General features: G+C 43.4%; 1 protein-coding gene across 1 annotated transcript in view; it reads left to right on the top strand.

Annotated features, from left to right (window-relative positions):
• The first annotated feature begins 1,609 nt into the window (after positions 1–1,609).
• Positions 1,610–22,252, top strand: part of LOC138952968 (uncharacterized) — a 35,128-nt gene continuing 14,485 nt past the window's right edge. Inside the window, exons 1-9 of the mRNA XM_070324731.1 lie at positions 1,610–1,794; positions 2,479–2,550; positions 8,554–8,631; positions 9,093–9,200; positions 9,544–9,649; positions 20,496–20,540; positions 21,018–21,090; positions 21,474–21,573; positions 21,943–22,007. Of these exons, the coding sequence (XP_070180832.1) occupies positions 1,621–1,794; positions 2,479–2,550; positions 8,554–8,631; positions 9,093–9,200; positions 9,544–9,649; positions 20,496–20,540; positions 21,018–21,090; positions 21,474–21,573; positions 21,943–22,007 (821 nt within the window). The 5' untranslated portion in view covers positions 1,610–1,620. The remainder of the gene's footprint in view (positions 1,795–2,478; positions 2,551–8,553; positions 8,632–9,092; positions 9,201–9,543; positions 9,650–20,495; positions 20,541–21,017; positions 21,091–21,473; positions 21,574–21,942; positions 22,008–22,252) is intronic.

Below are 22,252 nucleotides of genomic sequence, written 5' to 3'. Positions count from 1 at the left end.
CACGAAATTGAGGCATTATTGGAGAGACACTCGAAATTGTAGGTAATGTCGCCAGACATTTGGTTTAAACAGTGTTTATTCAACAATTCATATGCATTTGAACATGATACATGTTACGGATCATCAACAAGCTCAAGCTTATGGTGGTGACCCTGGACATTTCATCCAAATCTATCCAATATCACACAACCTTCGTGATGGAAATATGGTAACTGACAGATAGGCAGACAGAAAGACAGACAGACAGACAGACATGCAGACAGACAGACAGAAACATGTCCCCGTTGACCCCTTCTAAAAATCTCTAACATCTTAGAACTATCGTGTGAACAAGTTTGAAATAGACGGACGATCGGACAGACAGACAGACAGACAGGCAGACTGGAAGACAGATGGGGAGACACTCAAAAAATGTATACACACACAAGTGAGGGTCACCATGGGGGGAGGAGGGTCTGTGCACGTGCACGTTGAGGCCAAAAGCGCCATGCACGGCGATCCACGGTGCACGTTACGAAAAAGCTCCATGCACGGTGCACGCCGGACCTTTGTGCACGGTGCACGCTACGAGAATTTCCCCATTCCCATGCACGTTACGTCCAAAAAGCCCATTCCCGGTGCACGTGGTAAAGCATCGCCTCCCTCACAAGTATACACATACCCACTCACACACAGGAACCAGGTGTTTTTTTATGCTGATGCGAGTAAGAAAACGGGACTGACCTTCCTGATCTAAACATCAAAATATCTACACTCGCGGCCCATTTTGTCGCAGGTGCGACAATATGGGCAATGTGCGATAAAATGGGGCATGAGGGTGGCCCATTTTATCGTAATACGTCAAAATGGGCCGATGCGACAAAATGGGGCGTAACAGCGGACCAAAGGCGTTCAACAAAAGGAAGACTCTATCCAAACCTTGTGTGAAACAGCCCGTCCTTGTATCTTGGTTCGACAAGCTTTGTATTTAACGATCGACTAAATGACGTTGCAGTCTTGGTTACCTACAGTGCACAAAGTACCGACACCTCATTGTATGATCTGAAGAGAAAATACTTTATTTACTTTTTTTGCCCTTGAGTTGACTGACAGTTTAAAACAAATGTGTCGCACTCTGGTAAGAGGAACAGTAAGCTTCAGCATGAGAATGAATCACGCTGTTCCAGTTCGGGATATGGATAACTGTGTAAAAAAGCTAAATCTTCCGAAGGTTGATACACACTGTAACCTGACTTTATCTTGAGTTTTAGTAGCTACAAATGTTGTGTTCTTCTCGACCTGCATTACTGACTGTCTCATCAATTCTAGTCATAACATCATTGTGCGCTTAACTCAAATCAGTACATATTCGTGACTTACTTATCTGAAACAAATCTTTGTCAGGAGCAGCGTTAGAACTTAGACCGTTCGGACATGACCCAAGTCTGATTGGTCGTGGTCAAATTTCAAGGTCACGATCACATTTCAAGGTCGTCAATGGGGTCGGAAAGTATCTATCTCTTGAACGCTTATTGAGCCAGAGCAGCAGAACATTTGCTTTTGATTCATGTTACGTATAACGAAGGGGAGTCGTATGAGCTTTTGCTCTTCTTGTTTTCTCGAAGGCTGGGTCTGTCTGGAATGGCTAGCGAGGTGAGGGATGGACGGTCAGATGGTGAACGCAGTCAGCCAGGGGGCACCAGGAGGGCGGGGCCCAGGGAGGGGGATCTGGATGTCTTGTCCGCCACCACGACAGCCTCAGGGCGAGTGCAAAGATCGGGCAGGAACAAGAGCGAACAGAAGCGTCGTGCGCAGGTGATCTGGATGATTTGTGATTCCATAATCATTGTGTACTTGTGGTATGGTTGGTGGCAGTGATAGCGGGATGAGGAGCTGATTTGTGATATACATGTGTGTGTGTGTGTGTGTGTGTGTGTGTGTGTGTGTGTGTGTGTGTGTGTGTGTGTGTGTGTGTTTTTAAAATGTATATCCTTAAAATAAAAACACGACTACTATTAAACAATGCAATGCGCGCGAGGGTCAGCGCCACTAAAAAAAACAACAACACTAAGAAACCAAGACATCTTTTCCTTGACATGAAATGTACATTTAACGGATCGAATCGACGATTGCCATACAATGCTGTTGCATTCTGACCCCCGCCTCTCCCCATCCCTTCCTACAACCCAACATCTCAGACTCAGAGTCGGGCTTCCCGGCTCCCCCTCAACTTTCAGTCACCCATCCCCATTACAACCCAACATCTCAGACTCAGAGTCGGGCTTCCCGGCTCCCCCTCAACTTTCAGTCACCCATCCCCATTACAACCCCAATCCCACTCCCCCCACCCCACCCTTTTTATTGTCCTGCTTTTTGTTCTCCTCGTTCAAATTCAAGATTTACAGGGATGAGAAAGCAATCTAACTGCATTAGACGGCCAAGTGTCACGCTAGACGGGAAAAATGGATGTTATTACGACGCATTGTCTCTTGTCTGCAGATCGATTCCTGTTGGTGCAACATCCCTGACATGTTCGTCGACCCTGCCAGCAGAGCGGCCTACTATTGGATGGTAGGCACATTTGCCAGCATTGGGTTATTGCAAAGGGTGACTGGCCAAACACATACTGACCAAGAAAAATGTTCATTCAAAATGAACAGCGTCGATGCAATGTCCACCAAAGATTTATTTTGGGAAGTGTTAAAGGTTAGGGTCAAAAGTTAATGAATTGCATGTTGTGCTGGATATATAAATTGTTTATTTCAGTCAATGCTTGATTCATAAGTACATTTTTCAGCATGGTGCATCTACAGGAGGGTGCTCCAACAATGATGCATAGTGCCAACATTTAGCGCAAACTTTTCACAACAGTGCATTATTACCACAAAGCGCATACAGCGATTATATAGTAGCAAGTTGCACTAAACATTTGAACAAAATGCATTTTGTTCAAATGTTAACAGCACAGCACCAAGTTTTGCATAAGTGCACAACAGCACTGACCATTTCACAAAAGTGCATAACAGCTGTGACAATTTTACAAAAGTGCATTGACCATTTCAGGCAGATGGCTAACATGCAGATTTCGCTTTTGTCTGTCTTTCTTTGAAAAGTAGGCATGTTCAAGATCGATGAAGTCATGAGCAATTGGGTTAGATGACAGAAAAGATTCAAAAACGTCAGATTCAGTTAGATGACAGAAAAGATTCAAAAACGTCAGATTCAGTGTTTTGGGCACTGTTGAACAGGAACATTCTCTCCTGTTCAACAAATGTGGGTTCAATTCAAAAGCAACATTGTCACAGATAGGCTAGTGTTACATTTCTGTAAAGTTTCAAAAACATCTTCCATGTTTTGGTTACTGTTGAACAGAGGCATATTTTCCTGTTCAAAAAAGTCTGACACAAATTGTCGTAGTTGTGGGTTAAGGTTCGATCTATACTGTCCTTCAAACGAGTCGTAGAACCGTCATTGTCACAGATAGTGTTACATTTCTGTTTTACATTCAAACGAGTCGTAGAAGTAGTAGTACATTTGCGTTTGGTTGTTTTTTCTTTTAGATTCCTGTCACTCATACTAGCAGTATTGATTGAGGTACATAAATCTGTTGATGTACAGGGATGACTTGTTTGTAATGAATCCTTGTTTCCTCCACATTGAGTTTGCATTGCAGTTGGACAGAAATGAACAGGTGTTAATTGATAAACACATTGATAATGGCTTTTGAGAAAATCAATCAATTCTGCAAAGGAATTAACTTGATGACATCAAAACTGCAGCGCCATTTGAAGAATGGTTACCATTTCTGTTTCTTTGATGGGAATCAAACAAATAAAAACATTGACTATCCAAGTTACCATGAATGGCAATAGTTGACTCCTGAAAAGTAGCAAGGATATATTTTGAGACGATAAACGCCTGATGCAATCCCTCCTCAAGGTCAGTCAACTCAAAACCTTCATCATTCGCAACATCAGTAGGCAACACAGCGGGATTCGTATGTCCAGAAATCATGTCGAAAAAATATTACATTTCAAAAGCATGTCCAACCACAGTTGTTGGCAAGTGTTCGTGTCCGAAGTAGCCTTCAGTGTGTGTATATGTATTCATGTGACAGAGAACGTGACCTCATTGTTCAATCCTCTCTCTCTCTTCTTTCTCATTCGAACGCACACACGCAAGAACGTAGCCTACGCACGCATGCACGCGCACGCACACACACACACACACACACACACACACACACACACACACACACACACACACACACACCCCGCTGACGCACACGGCAAACCACGCACACACACACTGACTGTCGGCAAGCATCTCTTTTTGTTTTCTTTACCTTTGTTTATTGTGTTTTCGATATTTGTGTTTATTTTTTGCTTGACTTATATCTGTTTTATTTTAATGTTTGCTATCCACATCGTGTGATAAATGTTTCTTCTCAGTCTCCGAGTCAGTTTAGTTTCTGCACGCCGCTTTGGTACTCCTTGTTTTTCTAACTGGTGTATTGTGCGCGACTGATTTGCGGATTTATTTTTATTCCTTTCATATGCAGTTGAAGTGTTGTGGGTGTTATTGTCTGTATATGCTATGTTGCGTCTGTGTATGCCTACAAGAATTTTGGGTGTAATGTGCCTGTGGTCTGCTCGCAGTCGAGCACAGAAAACATGGCGGCGCCCTGTGGCAAATTCGTGGAAAGTCTTCCCGACCGCAGATACCAGCGTCGTCCGCGACGCTGGAATAAGGGACGGTAGGACGGACAGGGATAGAGAGGGACAGGAAGAGACAATTAGACATTGGCGCTTCATCAAAAACCCGTTCAGTTATTCTGCATCTACAGACCACCCCCCAACGCAAAGAATAAACTCACTGACACTATGTTTTTCTCAGATTTTCATAATCTGCTTGATCACTGCAACACGTTGTCTGGAACCCCTGTTTTGATTGGTGATATCAATGTTCATTTTGATGACTGTAACCCGTCCACTGTCAAGATGTTAGACTTGTTAGATGTTTTTCAGTACACACAGTCTGTCAGTCAACCAACACACAAGAAGAACCACATCCTTGACTGGGTTATGCATAGGCCTGATGACCACATTGTTCAGTCTGTAACTGTTTCTCATGTTTTATCTTCAGATCATTTTTGTGTTTTGTTCGATCTGATGACTAGGCCCCCCACCCCACCCCCTGTTTTCACTTCTGTCCGTTGTCTGCGTACGATGGACAAAGATAGTTTCAGGGAAGAGCTGCAGACTGCGCTGTCCCCTTCTCTTACAGCTGATCAGCTTGAAGTTGTACTCCGTGCCGCTCTAGATGTCCATGCTCCCAGTTTGCGTCGCCGTGTCCGTCCGTCCAAGTCAGCACCGTGGTATCCTGCTATTAGTGAGGAACTGCGTGATGCAAAGTGTGAGCGTAGGCGTGCCGAGCGCAAGTGCCTTCAGACGGGTCTCACTGTACATAAGCAGATTTTTAACTACACCAAGAACGTTGTAACCAAGATCGTACACTCCGCTAAGACACTTTTTCTGCAGACTCAGATTGCCACTTGTTCTTCTAGCAAGAAACTGTTTGATATTTGCAACCGCTTGACTGGCCGCACTAAGGTGTCCCCACTCCCCACTGTATTTCCTGTTAGTGAGCTGCCTGATGTTTTTAGTGATTTTTTCATCCAGAAAGTAGCTGATATTAGATCAGAACTTGACACGCTAGCTGTTAATTCTGCTGCACCCACTCATGTTGATGCTTCCCCTGCCTGTACGTTTTTAGCATTCCAGAAAGTCAGTGAGAAGGACCTTAGAGAGATTATTTTGAAATTCAAACCTACAACTTGTCCACTTGATGCATTGCCCACACCATTACTTGTTGAAAACCTTGATCTTCTGTTGCCTGTTCTCACCCAGATTGTTAATGATAGCCTGTTGTCTGGTGTTTTTCCATCATTGTTCAAAACTGCACTTGTGAAACCGCTCCTTAAGAAATCCAATCTCGATGTAAATGTCTTAAAGAACTACCGCCCTGTTTCTAACCTTTCATTTTTGTCAAAGATCATTGAGAAAGTAGTTTTAAAGCAGCTGTTAGTGTATTTGAACACTCATGATCTGATCTCACATTCTCAGTCAGCATACCGTCCTTCTCACTGTACTGAGACTGCTCAAGGTGACCAACGACATTCTGTCTGCTCTGGATGGTGGTGATGTGTCTGTGCTCACCCTACTGGACCTCTCGGCAGCGTTTGACACAATAGATCATGTCACACTGCTGAGCAGGCTCCAGACCTTGTATGGCATCTCTGGTCCAGCGCTGGCATGGTTTGAGTCCTACCTTACGGATAGAACTCAGGCTGTGCTTGTCGATGGCCAGAGATCAGCCCCAGCCCCCCTTGTTTTCGGTGTCCCTCAAGGCTCTGTACTTGGCCCCGTCCTCTTCATTATGTATACCAAACCCTTGTCTGCCCTCATTCAAAATCATTCCGTTTCAAACCAGTCTTTTGCTGATGATACCCAGTTGTATAAGCCTAGTTCCCCCGCTGAGACACATGCCGCCATCCAGACCATTCAGACCTGTATCTTAGATGTTAAGTCATGGATGGTAGAAAATAAGTTAAAACTAAATGATGATAAGACAGAGGCACTTCTGTGCATGAAAAAGTCCACTAAGTTCCCAAATTCTCAACCTTCGTCTGTCCAAGTAGGCAATACCGACATCTCTTTCTCTTCTTCAGCTAAAACCCTCGGCTTCACCATCTCCTCAGACATGACACTCAACAAGCACATCTCCAACATCTGTAGGTCCGCATACTTTGAACTCCGCAAGATCGCAACCATCCGCCATACTCTGTCCGTTCAAACTACAAACACTCTAGTCTGCTCTCTTGTTCTTTCTAAACTTGACTACTGTAACTCTCTTCTCTCTGGCTGTCCACTCTACCTCCTGCACAAACTACAGAAAGTTCAAAATTCTGCAGCACGCCTGATCCTCAAAGCACGAAAAAAAGATCATGTCACACCACTTCGCCGCACACTCCACTGGTTACCCATCCAAGCCCGCATTGAATACAAACTGTCCACTCTCTGCTTTCACTTCTTCTCTGCCTCGTCTCCTGCTTATTTCTCTGAACTTCTCACTGTATACACTCCTGCTAGACAACTCCGCTCCTCTTCTGATAGCCGCACCCTAGTCATCCCCCACACAAAATCAAAAGCATACGGACAACGCACTTTTGCATTTTGCGCATCTACTCAATGGAACTCTCTCCCCTCTCACATTCGCCACTCTCAGTCAGTACAGTCATTCAAGCGAGCACTCAAAACTCACCTCTTCCAGAAACACAACTCCTAAAGTCGCAACATTTTGCCATCCTGTTCTGTAACGGTTCCATCTCTATTCAGCTTGTTATTTTTGTCTTTTGTTTTAAATTAGTATAAATATAATTTTTCACTGCAGTAGTCCTTTAACTTTAACCCTTAGCTGTAAGCTAGATATGCACAAGTCATGTCGGTGCCACATAATGCTGACACACATGTTCCTGTGCATAGTTTATGGATAACGTGTAGTTGGGAAGTTAAGAGTAGAAATAATTAGTATTTAGTGTAGGAGGAGGGTTGGGGTGGGTAGGGAGGGGGTGGGTATGGTTTACTTTGAGCAGGTCGGTTTCAGTTTTAATAAACAATTCTAGAGAATTGTGTATCTTATATTTGAGTCTTTCGTGTTTTAGACATTGATGCATTTAATAGTTTTAACGAGTTGCCTTTTGTTTTATCATTCTGGTGTTTATCTAGATGTGCTGTGTATCTTATAAGAAGTTCTTAAAAGTTCGAAGTTATTTTAGCATATAGGTTTTTATATGGTCTTAACAGTTAAACATGTATTACGTTATCATTAAGATTCATGCTTTGTTAGCACTAAGCAGTTGTTTTAATCAGTCTGGTTTTCATCTTATGAACATTCTAAATGTTAGACTAACTTATTGTCTTGTACAGAATAACAACTGTGTGAATGGTGATATACTGAATGAAAGAGTGCGACATGAAGTTCTTGTACATCATTGTAAAGAGTGTGAATGACGTTTTAGTTTAGATGTCAAGCGCTTAGAGCAAGCCTTTTTAACGAAAGTTTTTGATTTAGCGCTATATAAATGTTCTTATTATTATTATTATTATTATTATTAGACGGTCGGACAGACACGCACACTCGCTCGCACCGTACGCACTTACGCGCGCACGCCACGCCACGCATGCACGCACGCACGCACGCACGCACACGCATACTCTCTTTCGGCCCCCCCTCTCTCTTTCTCTCTCTCTTTCTCTCTCTCTCTCTCTCTAAAACAACAACAACAACACTACAACAACAAAAACAACAACAGCAGAACAACCCGTTCTCTCTTCTCTTCACCCACCGTCCGCCGATCCTCCTCCTCCTTATCATTTTCTCCATGAAGTGTTTCCATTCTGCCTTTTCCTTTGTAACAGAATAAGTCGATTGACTTGGTGCAAAGCTTCCTCGTCAACTCATTACGCGCGTGATTACATACAATGTCACGTGCGTGTGTTTTTGTATGAACAGGCATTGGTGACTGTGGCAGTGATCTACAATTGGATCGTCATCATACTCAGGGTGGCCTTCGAGGACATGAGAGATAACGTAAGTCAAAAGGCGCAAACTTGCATTGTCGTCGTCATGGTCAAAATCATCATCATCGTCATCATCATCATCATCATCATCATCATCATCATCATCATCATCATCATCATTGTTTTGTTTAACGTCATCCCCCTTATGACCGTCATCATCGCGGTTCTCATCTCATCTTCATCTTTCATCATCTCCTCATCATCTCGGCATTGTTATCATCTAAGTCATCCGCATCCCTGTCAGCACTTCAATCGCCTTGTTATTAATCATCGTCGGCGTCGTCGTTATTGTCTGTCTTCTTTTCCGAATCATCTGCTTGCGCCTTTTTCTTTTTCACAAACACGAGCCTCCATGATGTGTGAGAACACAAGCATATAAAGACCAGAATGTATTAATCTTCTGACGATGTAACCTTTTCACAAATAGGCCTGGTGCATTTGTAATTGTTCCACACTGTACTTGTGTTGCAGGATGCGGCACAAAAAATCTTTCGTGTGCTCGACATTGTGTGCGATGCCATTTATCTGATGGACGTTGCTATCCAGTCCCGCACGGCCTACCATGAAGACGGCTGTCTAGTGAGTTGTCGTGGATAACAGCCTGTTCTGTGTCTGTCCGTCCGTCTTCCTGCCTGTCTCTCTCGATTTGTCTGTCTGTCTGTCTCTTGCTAAGTGTTTGTGTGTGTGTTTGTGAGTATGTGTGTGTGTGTGTGTGTGTGTGTGTTTGTTTGTTTGTGAGTGTGTGTGGGTGTGGGTGTGTGGGTGTGTGTCTACATACATCAGTGTGTTTTTCTTATTTGATTATGTAGATAGACAATATAAATGCAAACTGTCCCCAAGCTGTCCATCAGTGCGTGCATAATGTGAACGACGTAGAGTTGCAAATTGCCAAAGCGTATTGTTTCCTCTCTCTATGTTTTAGGTGAAGTCACTTCCAGAAACGATGCGTCACTATCGCAACAAGCCTCGCTTCGTTTTGGACGTGCTGTCGGTCATGCCTCTCTCCACGATGCTCTACGTTTTCTCCAGTCAGTACAGCGGCCTCGGTTGCATATTTGTGGATCTGTTCGGTTCTTTAAATGCCCTCTTTTCTGTTCTTTTGGTTTATGTTTGTCTATTGTGGTTGTGCTCAGGGCGGGAGTCAGTATAGTGGTCTTGCTTCTGTGTCTGTGGATCTGTGTGTCTGTCTGTTTGTCTGTCCTGTTATGTGTCAAAGTTCTCTTGTGGCTGTGCGATAACGCTCAGGGCCGGACCAAATGAGTTGTAAGGGGGGGGGGGGGGGGTTCCCCCTTTTTTGGGGGGGCAAATCAGCGAAATGGCGAAGCCACAAGCGCGCGCCTGCTTTGCAGGCGCGCGAACTAGGGGGGTCCGGGGGCATGCTCCCCCGGAAAATGTTTGAAAAACGGTTAAAATCTGTGCAATCTGGTGCATTCTGGGCCTTGTTTTGAGGGTTAAGAGCAGCATTGTTTTGGTGCTAAAACTAGTAAAAAAAACCAAACACTCAAAGCAAGGTACATGCTTTTTCCAGGGGGTTGCAATCACCCATCGGTCTGAAAGACGCTCTGTGTGTGTGTGTGTGTGTGTGTGTGTGTGTGTGTGTGTGTGTGTGTGTGTGTTTGTGGTTTGTACGTCCAGTGGTCGTGGTATATCGCGCAATGCGAGACAGTCTATCTGGCTGTCTGTTTGTCTGTCTGTCTGTTCCAGTGGCACTCGTAGTAATACGTTGGACACTATTTTAGTTCAAAACAGAACAAACGATATTCTTCCTTATTCAGTCCATGGGTGGTTTTTTGACTCACATGCGAAGCAAAAGTGAGTCTATGTACTCACCCGAGTCGTCCGTCCGTCCGTCCGTCCGTCCGTCCGTCCGGACGTCCGTCCGTCCGGACGTCCGGAAAACTTTAACGTTGGATATTTCTTGGACACTATTCAGTCTATCAGTACCAAATTTGGCAAGATGGTGTATGAGGACAAGGCCCCAAAAAACATACATAGCATCTTGACCTTGCTTCAAGGTCAAGGTCGCAGGGGCCATAAATGTTGCCTAAAAAACAGCTATTTTTCACATTTTTCCCATTTTCTCTGAAGTTTTTGAGATTCAATACCTCACCTATATTTGATATATAGGGCAAAGTAAGCCCCATCTTTTGATACCAGTTTAGTTTACCTTGCGTCAAGGTCACAGGAGCTCTTCAAAGTTGTATTGTATACATATTTTGAAGTGACCTTGACCCTGAACTATGGAAGATAACTGTTTCAAACTTAAAAATTATGTGGGGCACATGTTATGCTTTCATCATGAGACACATTTGGTCACATATGATCAAGGTCAAGGTCACTTTGACCCTTATGAAATGTGACCAAAATAAGGTAGTGAACCACTAAAAGTGACCATATCTCATGGTAGAAAGAGCCAATAAGCACCATTGTACTTCCTATGTCTTGAATTAACAGCTTTGTGTTGCATGACCTTGGATGACCTTGACCTTGGGTCAAGGTCACATGTATTTTGGTAGGAAAAATGTGTAAAGCAGTTCTTAGTGTATGATGTCATTGCTAGGTTTAGTTATTTGACATTGACCCTGAAGGTCAAGGTCATGTAGAGGTCAAGGTCAAGCATGTGAGTCGTATGGGCTTTGCCCTTCTTGTTTCTATCTACTTTGCTGTTTGTATGTCTGTTTGCCTGTCTGTCTCTCTGTCCGCTCTTCTAACGGCGCTAGTCACAGAAAACCGCACTGGCATTTCTCTGTCTGTCAATGTGGCTGCCAAACATGCTAGAAAGCCCACTTTCGTGCCCTCTTTCCAGTTGAAAACATGATGCACTTTATTCCGTGTAATTGATTCCGGGGTCAGCCTTTGGGGACCTATAAGCTTCACCTATCATTTATTGTAGCCGGGTGTAAGCTGTCTCTTGAGACGAGTATGGTCTGAGTGTCGTCTGCATCTCCATTTCAGGGGTGTTGCTAGACATTTTCATGTTGGGACATTTGGCCGAAACTGTCAGAAAGCTTTTGGACATCTTGGAAAATTTTCGGCTACTATTTTGGCTCATAGTCATACAAAGTCACCGCAACATTGAAGCACAAGACTCAAGAGGGGAACACCAATACATACAATCATTGTCTTAGGAACACAGATTACAGGGGCGGAGCAGTTAAGCCAGAGGAGGGGGGGGGGGGGTACAACCTGGGGTCCAGGTTCTTGTTGGGGGGTCTGGGGGGCAAAGCCCCCCTGAAACTGAAGAATTTTAGCTATTTTATAAACAATTTGTGGCTTATCCTTGATTTTAAGCATGATCAACTGGTGTCAGCAACCACTCATTATTTCTTTTAACGTTAGTATTAAATAATGGCAATTAACTTCACTGATATCTGCTCCCGACATATAGTATGGTTAGAAGGAAGCCATGTGACAATTAAACAATTAACTCTTCCCCCGGCTTTACAGTAGGTACTCAAAAGTGATTTTTCAAACTCCAGAATTAAAGGTTATAACTTCCATGGTCTTGTAGATCTTTTTATCCTGAGCACAGTGATGTAAATTTGCATTCTGTAGGTGAATTAGTTTAGTAGTTATGTACATTTGAAAAGTGCAATTTTAGGCCTTTTAAACTCACTTTTTTCAAGAATAAAAAATCGTCAACTTTGGAGCCTCACTGTGAACCCAAAACAAGAAATATGAAGCTAATTTTGAACAGATTACCTCTCCATATCTAAGACTTGTAGCTCAATTTTTTTCCAAAATTTACGGGTAAGAAATAATTGGGAAAATCGCCCAATTTTACCGTTCAAACACGTCGAAATCTTTAAAAGGATATATTTCAGCTTTTAACTGTCCTACCAACATGAACTTTACATCAAAATGATTAGCATCGACAGATCTGTAAACACATATACACAGACAAAGAAATAAAACAGGTTTGAAAATTTTAATTTTTCAAGGCTACCCATCTAATCTTCATCTGGAGCTGGAAGGTTAGTGCCGCCCAGATGAGCCTTGAGGCTGGCTGTCAGGTCCTCAATGCTACCAGTGAGTCGAAGGCAGCCCTTCTGATTCAATACTGTTTTCTGGTATCGAATTTGGTCCTTCAATGCGTTCAAGAGGGTTGATTTCTTTTCTCTTCTCAGTCGTATCACCAGAGCATCAACATCTTCTGCAATGACACAGGGGCCACCAACAGCCGTCAGCTTTCTTATTAGCTCGGTTTTGGTTGCTGCCTGTCTGGCCTCCTTTGCCGCCTTTTTTGCCTTGTTTTCCAGGAGCCTCTGCCTCAGTCGCAGCAACACCGCTTTCTCTTGTTGGCGGTTGCGGTGTCGCAAAGACTTCCCTTTCCTTCGAGCGAAGGCAAGAAGATGGCTTGACTGGGTCTCCAGTTTCTTCTTCAACCACAGTGTTGTCCTGTTGTGGCTCAGCATATTTGTTGACGACCTCTGGTGGACAGATGCATTGCGCCGCTTGTTAATGTCATAGCCCAGGTCACCGAAAATGTTTTCACCGAGCAGATTTGTCAGTGGGCAGTGGTTGAGGACATCTGGGAAGGGAACTGGTTGTCCACCATACACACCGTCTTCCAGAAAGTCATTCAACTGCCTGCGCAATACACTGCACATGTCTGGCATCAGCTGCCGTAGAGTACACTGGACTGCTTCGATGTGCTGACTGGCAAAGTTGTAGATACTGTCCTTCAGGGCTGCTTTGTCTCCTTGCAGTTCGAATTCCCCATCAAAGATGCCCAGAAAGTGAGGGTCCAGGAGAGTGCTGGAATCTGCCGTCCAACTGAAATAATGCATCAATAAAATACTTACAAAAAATCAGCAATTAATACAATATATATTGCTCGTGCTATAACCAAACACTGAATCACAGAATTCTTTCCTTACATTTCTTTGTTCTTGAATATAAAGTTCAGCTAGAGTTGCAAATTACTCTGGTATACGCAGATATTTTTGAATTCATTCGTACAAAATTAACCCTTGAAGTGTCAGAGAAAAATGTAAGTTTGTTAATATGAAAAGAAAACAGAAAAAAAGCTGAAGAATAGGCTGGATATTCTGCAACTTGCTTGTCCATCCTGTGGATAATGAGCTGGATATACTTGTGGAACTCTGTGTACTTATGGACCGCTGATTCGGACGAAGACCAGGGCAACAGCACACACCACAGCTACAAGTCGGAGGTCATCCAGATCTGCAGCAACACTCTCAGTCTCAATCTTGAGGTTTGAGTGGCTCTCTTTCCTCATCCCTCTCTCCCTACCGCCAACAATCGACTTTTCTCTACCTCCCTCCTTCCCTCTCTCTCCCTCCTCTCTGTCCCTCCATCCCACTCTCTTTCTCTCCCTCCTTCCCCCTCTCTCTCCCTCCTACTCTCTTCCTCCCCCCCCCTATCTCCCTCCCCCTCTCTTACTCCCTCCCTCCTCTCACTCTCTCCCTCCATCCCACTATCTCTTTCCCTCCCTCCCTCCCCTCTCTCTCTCCCTACCTCCATCCCTCCCACACTTCCTCTTCCCCCCCCTCACCCTCCCTCTCTTTCTCCCTCTCTCCACCCCTCTTTCCATCTCTATAGATCTCCCTCCCTCCCATTATTTCTCTCTCTCCCTCCATCCCGCTCCCCCCCCCCCCCCGCCCCTGCTGTGTCTCCTCTCTCTCATTCTCTCCTCTCTCTCACTCTCTCTCACTCCCTGTCTAGTCTCCCCCCCCCCCCCCCTCTCTCTCTCTCTCTTTCCATCTTGTGCAAATTCGTAGTGTTATTTTCACTGTTTTGTCATTTCTCTTGACAACACTTCTTCTTCCAAATATTCTAAGTCCGCTTGCTTAGATCTGTGCATTTTTTGTTAGATCTGATATTGGGGGGAAAAGTGGTAAAACCAAGTAAGTCCACAAAATGCCCAACAAAACCAAAACCATCCATCAGATTATTATGAAAATCGGGTTTTAAACGTAAATTAATGCTATTTATCTTATTATCTCGGTGGTTTGATCTAGATAATCATCACTTTTGAGACATTTTATCAAACAGTAAAAGTCGTTTTTCTCGGAAGTAACGTCAGTGGACTTACTCGGTTTCAGCACACGGCAGAGTAGGCTACAGACAGACAGATCTAGATCTAGCGTCTCCCACTCTTGCACTGTGTCTATGCTTACTGTGTGTGTGACGGAGTGATTGAGTTTGTGTTACTGTTTGTCGATTTCTTACGGGAGCCTTGAAGGCTTCGCCTCTTGTTAGTTATAACTGATGTAATGGTATCGTTTCTTTATAAGGAAGCCAAAGGCAATTCTCAACTGTAACCCGAAATACCGGAGAACGTTGCAGCATGCAAAGCACACCTTGAAACGACATCGAGCAGACGACACAAAACCGCTGATTTTGCCACGGGTCACGTGACCTCGTTTTTTCATGATTTTCCACTTATATTTAGGTGCTACAACCACAAAACCTTCAGAAACCATGAATTTAAAAGCCCAGTCAAAGTTGCCCATTCAACAATCCTTCCTTTGAAACGTACATTTAATTAAATCTGTTGAGAACCACAGTTACCATTTTACACACATGAACACCATCAATGGACGACCGATCTCTGCACATGCGATCGGCATTACTCGCATGTATCCGCACAGATTTTATTTATAACTGATAAAAACAATATGAATCAGGATTCTTAAGAACTGTACTCACCAACAAGAGCTTTGAGATTCCATGATTCGCATGGACGAGGCCGAGAATCAGCGATGTCTTCAGTCGCTCGACAGGGCCGTGAACAAGCTTCGGCCATCACGGCTCAGGGTGACTGGGTTGCACAGACGGCTTTGTTTACGTTTTTCTCCCGTAAAGTGCTCGGCGTACAAATAACGTTTAGGCAAGAAAAATACCGCATTAATTAGTCGAATACTTCTTCTTTCTGATAATATCCTTTTGAAATCGATTGTAAATCGCAAAACTTCCAAAAAATTATATCATATATTTCATTTGCTTTGCACGTTTTCTCGCCAACGTCCGATCCCGCTTACTGTTACATGTAAATGAAGCTGAGAAACAAAGCTTTTAATTGGTTATCATTTCTAGGTCAACCGATGAAACAACGCGAAGCACTCTGAGATTGTGTGAGCATACTGTCAGGCATGACATGCCACAGAGCGTGACGTAATGGCATCCGGTGGTCACGGGGCCCTCGGTTTGAGAGTTGTTATCTGTTCTAGCTCAACACATACAAACAACCATCACCACAGAAACCAAGATAAGACTTCAAACTTTTGTTTCATTCAGTTTTTGACTCACATGCGAAGCAAAAGTGAGTCTATGTACTCACCCGAGTCGTCCGTCCGTCCGTCCGGAAAACTTTAACGTTGGATATTTCTTGGACACTATTCAGTCTATCAGTACCAAATTTGGCAAGATGGTGTATGATGACAAGGCCCCAAAAAACATACATAGCATCTTGACCTTGCTTCAAGGTCAAGCTCGCAGGGGCCATAAATGTTGCCTAAAAAACAGCTATTTTTCATATTTTTCCCATTTTCTCTGAAGTTTTTTAGATTGAATACCTCACCTACATATGATATATAGGGCAAAGTAAGCCCCATCTTTTGATACCAGTTTGGTTTACCTTGCTTCAAGGTCAAGGTCACAGGAGCTCTTCAAAGTTGTATTGTATACATATTTTGAAGTGACCTTGACCCTGAACTATGGAAGATAACTGTTTCAAACTTAAAAATTATGTGGGGCACATGTTATGCTTTCATCATGAGACACATTTGGTCACATATGATCAAGGTCAAGGTCACTTTGACCCTTATGAAATGTGACCAAAATAAGGTAGTGAACCACTAAAAGTGACCATATCTCATGGTAGAAAGAGCCAATAAGCACCATTGTACTTCCTATGTCTTGAATTAACAGCTTTGTGTTGCATGACCTTGGATGACCTTGACCTTGGGTCAAGGTCACATGTATTTTGGTAGGAAAAATGTGTAAAGCAGTTCTTAGTGTATGATGTCATTGCTAGGTTTCGTTACCCTAAAGGTCGAGGTCAAGCATGTGAGTCGTATGGGCTTTGCCCTTCTTGTTTATTACATGCGGTACGTAATTACACCAGAAATCATTTGTGAACCTTTAGCAAAACGGGATAACTCTGGCTTTGGGACAACTCGGGAAAGAGGCTTTTGACTACCTATTTACAGACAGAAAAAAAAATCACAGACAGAATTTTTTTTTTGGGGGGGGCGGGGGTCCGGAACCCCCGTAACACCCCCCCCCCCCCTAATCCGCCCCTGGATTATATGTTGCTTACTGCAACTGAAACAATCAGCTTTGCTGATTTAACTACATCAGACACCAGTTCTCTGAAACTTTTTCAAACCTTTAACTTTAATTTCTTGAAAGTAAAACTCTTCCAATCTTGTGCTAATCTTGACAAGCCTTGGGAAACATGACTGGTAAAACACCAATAAAAAAAAACCGTGTAGGGTGAGCCATTTTGCTTGGAAACCACGATTTGGAGGACGCTTTTCATTCTCTGGCTCAGCAGATTTTGATTCGCGGTGACTATCGTCTGCTATGTCGTCTGCTTCGATCGACTCGACAACAATACTACCACTCACGCTGACACTGTCCACATTCGCGGTGTTCCTGTCATTTTGTCCGGAATCACTTACCTTGGCGAAGGGTAGCAAACCTTGGCCAATTTAGTTTTTTTTCTTTTTTGGTTGCGACATGCTATTCAAATCCAAATCGAAAGCACTGACTGACTGATACGTGAAGCTAGCGGCAGTACGCAGCCAGGCTGTGATTGGCTGTATTTTCCGGTTGACCTGAACCCTAACCCTATTTGATCATGTTCTTCGGTTCCTTTTTGACTCACATGCGAAGCAAAAGTGAGTCTATGTACTCACCCGAGTCGTCCGTCCGTCCGTCCGTCCGTCCGTCCGTCCGTCCGTCCGTCCGGCCGGCCGGCCGGCCGGCCGGAAAACTTTAACGTTGGATATTTCTTGGACACTATTCAGTCTATCAGTATCAAATTTGGCAAGATGGTGTATGATGACAAGGCCCCAAAAAACATACATAGCATCTTGACCTTGCTTCAAGGTCAAGGTCGCAGGGGCCATAAATGTTGTCTAAAAAACAGCTATTTTTCACATTTTTCCCATTTTCTCTGAAGTTTTTGAGATTCAATACCTCACCTATATATGATATATAGGGCAAAGTAAGCCCCATCTTTTGATACCAGTTTGGTTTACCTTGCTTCAAGGTCAAGGTCACAGGAGCTCTTCAAAGTTGGATTGTATACATATTTTGAAGTGACCTTGACCCTGAACTATGGAAGATAACTGTTTCAAACTTAAAAATTATGTGGGGCACATGTTATGCTTTCATCATGAGACACATTTGGTCACATATGATCAAGGTCAAGGTCACTTTGACCCTTATGAAATGTGACCTAAATAAGGTAGTGAACCACTAAAAGTGACCATATCTCATGGTAGAAAGAGCCAATAAGCACCATTGTACTTCCTATGTCTTGAATTAACAGCTTTGTTTTGCATGACCTTGGATGACCTTGGGTCAAGGTCACATGTATTTTGGTAGGAAAAATGTGTAAAGCAGTTCTTAGTGTATGATGTCATTGCTAGGTTTAGTTATTTGACCTTGACTCTGAAGGTCAAGGTCATGTAAAGGTCAAGGTCAAGCATGTGAGTCGTATGGGCTTTGCCCTTCTTGTTTAGATTACAACCCTCTTTTCGATCACATTCAATAGGGCACTTGTCAAGAAGGGTGTTGCAGGTTGCGAGCGGATGATGTTGCTGCTTGTTTTGATAGTGTTTTACCGATAGTCATAATAACTAGCCAATCACAGCCTGGCTGCGTCCTGCCGCTAGCTTCGAGTCTGACCTGATAAACTATCGCGAACCGGCGAACGCAAACGCTGAGAGTGTAGTTTCCCTTGTCCAAGGGAACCCTCTCTGGCATCTATTATATTTTTTGGCAATGGTTTCCGTTCAAAACATTGATGTTTCGTTTTTGGTATTCGAGAAGGAAATAAACGTCAGTCAGTTGACTAAGTACATCGGCAGCAGTTTTAGCAATCAAAGCCTGACCAATACAAAAAAACGGGACAAACTTTGGCCGATTTAGGTGAATAGGTCCTACTCTTCGGACATTTGGCCGATAGGGACATGAAAGTTTCGGCCAAAGTACAAAAAAATCGGCGATTGGCCGAAGGGCCGACCCAAACGACACCCCTGCATTTCAGTTGTCGATTTGAGTTTGTCTGCCTGCGTGCATTCGGAATGGCTAAATATTTGTGTTCCTGACTTGTGCATACTATAACTTGCGTATAAACAACACTATTTGCATGACTTGGTCTGTCGGTCACGTGACATTTCTTCCTCTCTGTAAGCCTGCCTGTATGCTTGCTTCTGTGCACACAGCTTGATCGATACTGCATTCATTCTTCCCCTATGCTTCTCCTATTCCTCACGTCCTCCGCAACAACGTACCTCTCTGGGGAATTTTTGAGGTGACGGAAGTAATAGAAACAGAAGTGTGGAGAAATTACTGTCAATGAGATTATTATTATAATTCTTCTAAGCGCACAAACACTGAGACACTAACGTCTTTCCATCATGGGAAAAGAATCGTGTGACCTGAGAGGACAGAAGCGTAGTTTCTTTCAAATTAAAGTCAGTGATGGATACACACACACAAATTCCAAGAAAGTAACGAAAAACAAAAGCAAAACGTGTAGCTTCATTTTTAACAAATCGTATTTTTATACTTGTGGAATCTGCATTTTTTTAAGGCCCGGGCACACAGCCCAAAAGTCGCGTAAACGCATGAATCACGCATAAAATTTGGTTGTGCGTGCTTGTCGGTCAAGAATTTGACCATTTTCGCTGATTAACGCGATGAAAATCACCGATGAATTGCGCAAGAACTACGGAAAGATCACGCCAAAATCACTAACAAACCACGCACTACAGCGCATAGGCACGCAAAGGTCCACGAAAAACCACGTAGAATCTGCGCACTATCACTAATGAACTGCGTATGAATCGCGCATGATTCGCGCATGAACTGCGCAAGGAATGCGCGGCAGCGCGCACGTCCGTTCCGCGCATATATATAAACTGATGCAACCGCGGCGCCTTGGCATTCCCGTTTCAACAGTCGCTAATCGTCAGTGGAAAGTCGTCGATGAACGCGATAGCGACAACATTTTCGCGAACGATCACTGATATTCCACGCATATTTTGCGCATTGTTCGCGTAAGAACTACGCAAACTACGCAGAAATTACGTAAAACAGCGCAATACTGCGTAAACTCTTACGCGAAGCCGAGTTTTGAGCTGCTCAAAACCTGGAATCGCGTAAAGCACCGATCCGGCGAACATCGGCGGACAATTACGGAGGTTCCACGTCAGACAAACTGATGAAATGCGCAAATCGCCCATGTATCGCGTAAGGATCGAATTTCGTGCGTGATTCATGCGTTTACGCGACTTTTGGGCTGTGTGACCGGGCCTTTAGGCAAGGATGTCGTTTTGTGTGGGCAGTCAGCGAAACGCTTATAATTATTTGAAATCGCCGAACACTTTGCCGTCATTTTAGCAGAACTGCCAAATGTTTTCATGGTGGAGAAAAGGTTACGCCAAGGAGTTAAATTTCCGAAAATTGCCGGAACTTTTATGACGATTTGGAAAAATTGGGCAAAGAAAACCGAGAAACATCCCTGTTACATAATAATGTATACGTGTTTGTGATGTGTGAAAGTAAAATGATCCCTAGAACAGTATAAACACATAAGATTGCAATGCTTTACTACACAGACCTGTGCTGTGTAAGTGTTATTGTCATTACAAGGTTTTGTTTTCATTGCAGGGGTCTTTCCACTGTCCCTGATACCATCCTTCTCAGAGTTAGTCTGTAAGTATTCATCATGAAACTGTGGAAAAAATACAAAACAGGTTTTTCACTTTTGTAGAAATTAAACATGCATGGTCTGTCTTTTACGTTTGTTTTGTTAACTTTTCCCGGAATTTGGGGGGTGGCGATGGCGGTAAATAACTGATCATTTTTTGATTCAAGATTTCTTTATTTCAACAGTGTAACTGTAACTCTAACATTCTAATATTGCTATAATTTTTAAGGGGGTTGAGGCGCAACATCAGCATAGCAAATGAGCTCTCGACGAGCACGAAAAGCTAATGAAGTCACTTAACAGCTTTAGATTTTTGATACTGCTATTTGTGGAGAGAGAGAGAGAGAGAGAGAGAGAGAGAGAGAGAGAGAGAGAGAGAGAGAGAGAGAGAGAGAGAGAGAGAGAGAGAGAGAGAGAGAGAGAGAGAGAGCGTGTGAGAGAGAGAATGTATTTTAATGTTGTATTGGATATTTTTTACACAGCATCACCAGCCATGCGGTTCCTGAGGCTGTTGAAATACCCATCCGTGACCAGGTTCTTTGAGAAAACTGATAGGTGGGTTTATGATGTCTTCGATTTTGCAGTAATTAAAAAAATAAAGTGTATCCTTTCAGCTTAAGAATACCTATTAAACAGAGGAAAGGTAATTCAAAGGAAACGACTAAATGAATGGATTGTTTTTAAAATAGCTCTGACAAAAATATTCGCAACTAGTATGCTTTCTTGTGCCCGGTGATTCCGAGAAAAAAACATACACGCAGAGCTGATATGATTTGTTTTTGGAGTTTTGTGTCTTTTGGTGTCTTTTAGCGAAAGTGATGCAGTTGAATCAGATCGGTGCCAATTCTTATCTATCCCAAGCGTTTTCTGACTTGATACTAACCATTGCTGAAGTGTATTCTTGTCGGTAATTTGATGTGGTAGTGTTTTGTGTGCAGTCACACCAACAACCCCAACTTGCTGAGGGCTTTCAAGCTTTCGCTCTATCTCTGGCTCGTCATCCACTGGACTGGCTGTTTCTACTATCTGCTTTCGCGGGTAGGTACTTGGCATGATTAGTGCCATGTGTGCATCATCCTATTGAATACACCAGGCATGATTATGCACAAACTTTGCAAAAACCGGATCAAAATACAAACTAAGGTCAATTATTTAGTCTCAGTCAAAGGCAATGTCACTTGGTTGGGTGGGGGTGAAGGAGGAGCTGTATATCCCCCCCCCCCCCCCCCCCCCAAGTAAAATGTGCCTTTAGTCTTATCAGAAAACTTTGAAACATGCTCGCTCCTTGGTAGACGAGAATTTACTTGCTTGGAATTTTGTGTTTTTGCAATCCTGTCGTGTGACGTTACTGTTGCAACAACACACACTGAGTAATATACATAATACAGGTAATATGCTTTGTTGCAGTATGAAGGGCTTGGAATCAACGATTGGGTTTACCCAAACAGCACAGAGCATTCTTCATTTAAAAGGTACAGGTCTATGTATTTATATTAGAGAGACAGAGAGAGAGAGAGAGAGAGAGAGAGAGAGAGAGAGAGAGGAGAGAGAGAGAGAGAGAGAAAGAGAGAGAGAGAGAGAGAGAGAGAGAGAGAGAGAGAGAGAGAGAGAGTACGTGAGTTTATGTTGGTGCATGCACGCCTGCGGTTAACCGTGTGTGTGTGTGTGTGTGTGTGTGTGTGCGTGTGTGTTTGTCTGTCTCTGTGTCTCTTTTTCT

This window comes from Littorina saxatilis, linkage group LG17, assembly GCF_037325665.1.
Source record: "Littorina saxatilis isolate snail1 linkage group LG17, US_GU_Lsax_2.0, whole genome shotgun sequence".
In the NCBI taxonomy this organism is placed as follows: domain Eukaryota; kingdom Metazoa; phylum Mollusca; class Gastropoda; order Littorinimorpha; family Littorinidae; genus Littorina; species Littorina saxatilis.
This window is presented reverse-complemented; position numbering and strand designations above follow the sequence as displayed.